The sequence below is a fragment of the Panicum virgatum genome, chromosome 6N (assembly GCF_016808335.1).
Source record: "Panicum virgatum strain AP13 chromosome 6N, P.virgatum_v5, whole genome shotgun sequence".
In the NCBI taxonomy this organism is placed as follows: domain Eukaryota; kingdom Viridiplantae; phylum Streptophyta; class Magnoliopsida; order Poales; family Poaceae; genus Panicum; species Panicum virgatum.
Window position 1 is genome coordinate 5,310,644 of NC_053150.1, and position 5,165 is coordinate 5,315,808.

General features: G+C 37.1%; 1 protein-coding gene across 7 annotated transcripts; it reads left to right on the forward strand.

Annotated features, from left to right (window-relative positions):
* The first annotated feature begins 837 nt into the window (after positions 1 to 837).
* Positions 838 to 4,824, forward strand: LOC120679850. Of its 7 annotated transcripts, XR_005677358.1 has the most exons (9): positions 838 to 975; positions 1,186 to 1,245; positions 1,688 to 1,791; positions 2,031 to 2,069; positions 2,811 to 2,913; positions 3,002 to 3,073; positions 3,615 to 3,936; positions 4,112 to 4,165; positions 4,455 to 4,727. XR_005677358.1 is itself a non-coding variant. In XM_039961518.1 (4 exons), the coding sequence occupies exons 1-4, from the start codon at positions 2,260 to 2,262 to the stop codon at positions 3,656 to 3,658; spliced, it is 492 nt and encodes a 163-aa protein (XP_039817452.1). In that variant the 5' UTR covers positions 2,231 to 2,259; the 3' UTR covers positions 3,659 to 4,727. The 7 variants fall into 7 exon arrangements, 1 of the variants encoding a protein (XP_039817452.1); XR_005677356.1 differs by having other exon boundaries at positions 3,615 to 4,727; XR_005677359.1 differs by lacking the exons at positions 3,002 to 3,073; positions 3,615 to 3,936; positions 4,112 to 4,165; positions 4,455 to 4,727 and adding an exon at positions 4,811 to 4,824.
* Positions 4,825 to 5,165: the final 341 nt, after the last annotated feature.

Sequence of the window (5,165 nt, forward strand, 5' to 3'; positions counted from 1 at the left end):
CATCGAAGGGCGTCTCTGTGCTCCAAAGGACCCCTTCACATCCGTTGCGCTCAAGTGCCCAGTGGCCTCTGGTGTCGCTGAACCTCCAGTAACTCTCAACATCTACTATATGATTCAACCATCCATTTTTGACATGGCTACGAACTAACATTGTAATGTCCTTGGACGAGTAGCAAGGCTTCAAGCAAAAATAGGTGTCAAGCAGTCCTTTGCATTGTAAGAATTCTGCAATGCCCATTAGCCTTGAGTGCCTTCTGTTAGAAACTAAGAATGCTATAAGGTTATGTTGGGCAATCCTGTCTGACCATTCCGTGTGAAAGGATACCGTTGTAAGTGTGGCCGAAATCTCCAATAAGTATGTGATGTGCAGTAATAAAAATGTAACCTTGATATCAATTCCATTATAAGCTTCTTTATGGCTGCCGTGGAAGAGGCCAATTGGTAGGATCGGCAATAGTAGATGAAGTAAATATACCAAAGCAGTTAGATCTACATTTTAAATCTATGAGTTGTGCCCCGCGATTTAACTTTTGCATATTTTTCGATTCGACGTAGTTCAGATATCTGGAAAAACTTACTTTGTTATGCTTCACTTATTGAAATAGCATGCTTATTTTAAAAAAAAGGACTAGATTTTTTAATGGTTACTTTTTCTGTACTTTTGGTATGATTTATTATAAAAGAATAAAAACTATGACTTTTTATTGACTGGATTGACGAGGTTAACCTGATTAGGCTTATAAATGCCAGGTGGTCTTGTGGATAAGATTGTATATGTAGTGATGCCTTTTATATTACCACATTTTTATGACTACACAATTAATATGGATGATATAATTGTATCTGTGTTAACTATCAGTTTTGTTCCTCAATACTTGGTGGTTACTAATTAGTTTTTACCTGAAATTCTGGTAGGTTCCAACTGCTAAAGTATTCTCATCTCCTTTGTGATTTGGATCTACTATAATTAATCAGGTACATCACTCTAAATGCTTCTTGTGGATAAGATTGTATATGTAGTGATGACTTTTATATTACTATATTTTCATGGCTAAACAATTATTACGGGTAATATAACTGTTTCTGTGCCATCTATTATAACTGTTTCTGTGCCATCTATTTAGTTTTGTCCCTCAATACTTGGTGGTTACTAATTAGTTTTTTTTTCCTATGAATTTCTGGTAGGTTCCAGCTGCTGAAGTATTCTTATCTCGTTTGTGACTTGGCTCCAGTTTAAATATTCAGGTACATCACTCTAAATGCTTAATAGTTGTTAATTTCAGAATTATGATTTTGACAATGCTGTCCTTACATCGAGCTAAAAAAATATTTATAGAGCTATATGTCCTCTTAAATACTATATTGCATATTATTGGTACAACAAATTGATGATTTTCTTGGTACACGTGTGTTTTTATTTGTCCAGTAACTATCTTAGATCGCTGCCTGCGTGTATACAATATGATTCCGTCCGGTGGGAGCTCCATAGATTTTTCTTGCTATCTTGTCTAGACATTACTGCCTGCCATATACCTCTCTGATAACCGAGATTGGATCTGACGGCGATATATTGTGCGGAGTTGAATTGGTATTACCTCAACTAGAGCTTGTTATACCTCGCCATCGTTATTTTTTTAGTACTGTTACTACCTCTTTTGCTATGGCTTATGAGCAGTCGGCTTTGCAGGCTATAGCTTTTACCTCCTCAAGAACTCCTCTCCTCCGGTGTGAACTCGGCATGCAACACTGAGAAGCTAGCATCTTCGCTCACAATTCGAAATCAGCAACCAGGTACGCATAGTTCGACAAAGTTGCAATTCCTAATTCAAAAGGAAAACTAAGAAACCTTCTATTAATATTCTCAGATCTGATATTTCAGCTGAACTATATGTTTGCTTGGCTTTCTAAACAGTTTTTATCTTTCCCCTCTTAGATTCTGTATCCATTTTTAGATCTCCAAGTTCTTCCTCATATAGATGCCTCTGAGAAACAAGTACAATGGTGATGCTGACTAAATTTGCTTGCTGCAGGTATATAGCAGTTGCTGACGCCAAGCACCACTTTCCAAGGTACTCCATAAATTTTTACCCTACGCTACTACTGAATGCCGAAACAAATACTGTTTTCCATAGGATGTCATCATAGTCTATAACTTCTGTCATATCTTATAATGTTGTCCAAATGACAATCTCATTGATATATGAAATGGAAAAACTTCTACTCACTCTTTTCTCCATCTGACTACTACTACAACTTCCAATGCTGCTCCATCCACCAATAAAGGAAGTCCTACTGGACATCTCCTCACCCTTGTACTCTCTTCCTCCTACGTCTACTCCTTCCAAGCTAGGAGAAGCAAGTTTCATGGACCAAAACTCGCAGCCCCCCTTCCCAGTTAACAAACCCATGGAACCAACCACTAAGAGGTCGACCAAACTCACCAAAATGCACACTACTCCAAAATGCATACCATTAGATCTAGAAATGAGAACAACTCGTGAATGTCCGCACGAAATAGAAGAAGAAACAGAGGTAATTTTCATTTGTGCAAGCAATACTTAATCTGTTCTTACTCCTTTGTTTTGCTTTAGAAAAAATAATCTTTCATCTCTCTGATTTTGACATTTCAGTTTCTTGGCAAGAGTCTGACTTAATCTGCTCTTACTTCTTTGTTTTGTTTTATGAAAAATAACCTTTGCATCTCTCTAACATTTCAGTTTGTTGGCAAGAATCTGACTTAATCTGTTCTTACTCCTTTGTTTTGCTTTATGAAAAATAACCTTCACGTCTCTCTGATTTTGACATTTCAGTTTCTTGGAAAGAGTCTGCAACGCAGCAAAAATGAAGATGAATCTGCCCATATCACTAGCAGCAACACTACTCTGCTCAGCCAGCGCAAAAGACAAACAAAAGGTACTTTCATTTATGTATATCATATTTGTGTTACCCAGCCCAGAATATTAACTATAGGAATTTTTATTTTCTTTCCATTTCATTGTAGGAAAATCAGACCAAATTGTTTCATGGGTAGAAAGGAAATCTGTTGGTGAAATGACCATTGCTATTGACACTGGTAAAAAATTCAAGAAACCAAAGATAGAGTTATCAGTTGCTGTCATAGGCTCCGCAATTAGCTTTGTTGCTTCAGTGGATGTTGAAAAATGTTTAGAGAACAAGCTGAAATTTACTTTAGCAGTCTTCATGGCCACCATTCTTTCTCTACTTTTTTCGACCTTAATCATGTTGTTCAGCATCTTTTATCTTGATAAGGCAGCCTACATATCAAAATACATCACTCTGTCTATCACCATAGTTACTGATCATCTACCTGCCACTCTAGAGAAGACCACACCTTATCTTATATCATTCTATCAAGATCTATGTCGCACACTTACATCGGAAACTCTCGTATGGATATTAACATTTTGGTGTCTCATGCCATCTACTGAGGGTTCGTTCCAACTTAGATTTAGGTATGCCATCCTAATTCATGTAGTCCATGTTTGCTATACATATGGTGAAATCTTTAAAATAAACTTGGAATGTTGCCTTAAACTCGATTATACCATTCTCACTTCCTTGTTCTTAACCCATTTGCTTGTGAACCTATGCAGAATCAAAGCAAGGAAAAAAAAGACTGCCATTCTACTGTATTTGAAAGACTTGATGGTGTCCTGCCCCTCCTGCACCTACAACACTAGACCTGTACCTGGCGGCCTCCAATTTTGACTGCCCTGCCTTCTTTTCCCATCTGGTCCGGTGCAGGCAAGGAAGGGGGCGTCTCTTGCATCATGGAGTCTCTGGTTCACATTCTGTTCCTTCCCCAGCTCCTCCACATGATTCAGGTGTTCTCATCATGTGCTGCTTCTGCCCTCCCTCCATTGCAAGGGAAAAAATATACCGTTGCTTTGGCCCAGTTCCTCATAAGTCAAAAAGGTAACACTCTCGTTCCTTCCATGAAATTTCTCACTGCTCCTGCTGTTCCTGCTTGCCTTCGTACACCATTGGTCAATTTTACTGTTTGTCCACCTTCCCCACGCCAAACATGTACTGATTTGCAAAGTGAAATAATATAAAAACCCAATATTTTAACTCCAGTGTGCTCATTCAGGTCAAGCGCTACACAAGGGTGCATAAATAAGCATTGATTATCTCTAACAAGCAGGTTAGTGCTTCTTCATGTGAATTTAGTTATCGTACAATATAATATCATATATAGGTATCATATATAGTTATTGAATCATATATAGGTATCGCATAAACATAATAACATTAATTTTTTTTACAGCATGCTAGACTCCTTCGCCCTCCTATAGAGCTTTCAGTGATTCTTTACAGCATGCATATTGTTAATCCAGATTTTATTACTCTCCCCAGGCCTCTAACTTAATTATAGTACTAATATTTCTTGCATTATAATATTACATGATACTATTTACATTATAATATTACAGGACATCTCCACTCCTTCTGTGAATTATGAAGCCCTTTGCAGAAGTCTTTTGTTCCGTTGTAATAACTATATCCATATTTTAGATTTTTATCCTAGACTATGAAGCTGATAGCTACTATCTCAATAAATCTAAAACTCCTTGTAAATAACTCTTATATTTCGTTGTGACATAACTAGAAAATTCTTATTTGTCCTCTATGGCAATATGAGTCTACTAAATGTACAAATTTTATTATTCAGATCGATAAAGTTGACATGAGCGTGCGCAAATTTATCCTGAAACTTCGATTCCTTGTTCCATATTGTTTAAAGAACATCTAAATGAGAGAATAAATATGTAACAAATGCAACTGCAAGATTACATCTACTACCATAGTAATTACCTAAAAAAATTACAAAGAAATTATGCATAGAAATTACAAAGAAACACAGGGAGCTCGTCCCTGTGTTTGGAAGTGGTCCTTTTCTCGTCAAGAGTTAATCTATTGGAGTTAGATGTCTGGGGATCTTGCTGGTTGAGTTGCACAAAAGCCCTTGCTTCTTGGATGTACTTTTCAAGCTCAACTTCTCTATTTTCAGTTGTTATCTGTGGGGTAGAGTATTGGAAATTTTTGACTATGCTATTAAAGCTAGCCCTCTTGAGAGCCAAGGGCTTCTTGAAGCATTTGAAAACACCAAGGATGAAAAGCAGAATTGCTGCAAGTAATAACCT

What these genes read in the sequence shown, in the direction of transcription:
- LOC120679850 (XM_039961518.1), top strand. Translation starts at nt 2,260, where the DNA reads ATGCTGCTCCATCCACCAATAAAGGAAGTCCTACTGGACATCTCCTCA. An exon ending in GCGCAAAAGACAAACAAAAG is followed by an intron (nt 2,914 to 3,001) that starts GTACTTTCATTT and finishes ATTTCATTGTAG; the next exon opens with GAAAATCAGACCAAATTGTT. An exon ending in GACCATTGCTATTGACACTG is followed by an intron (nt 3,074 to 3,614) that starts GTAAAAAATTCA and finishes GAACCTATGCAG; the next exon opens with AATCAAAGCAAGGAAAAAAA.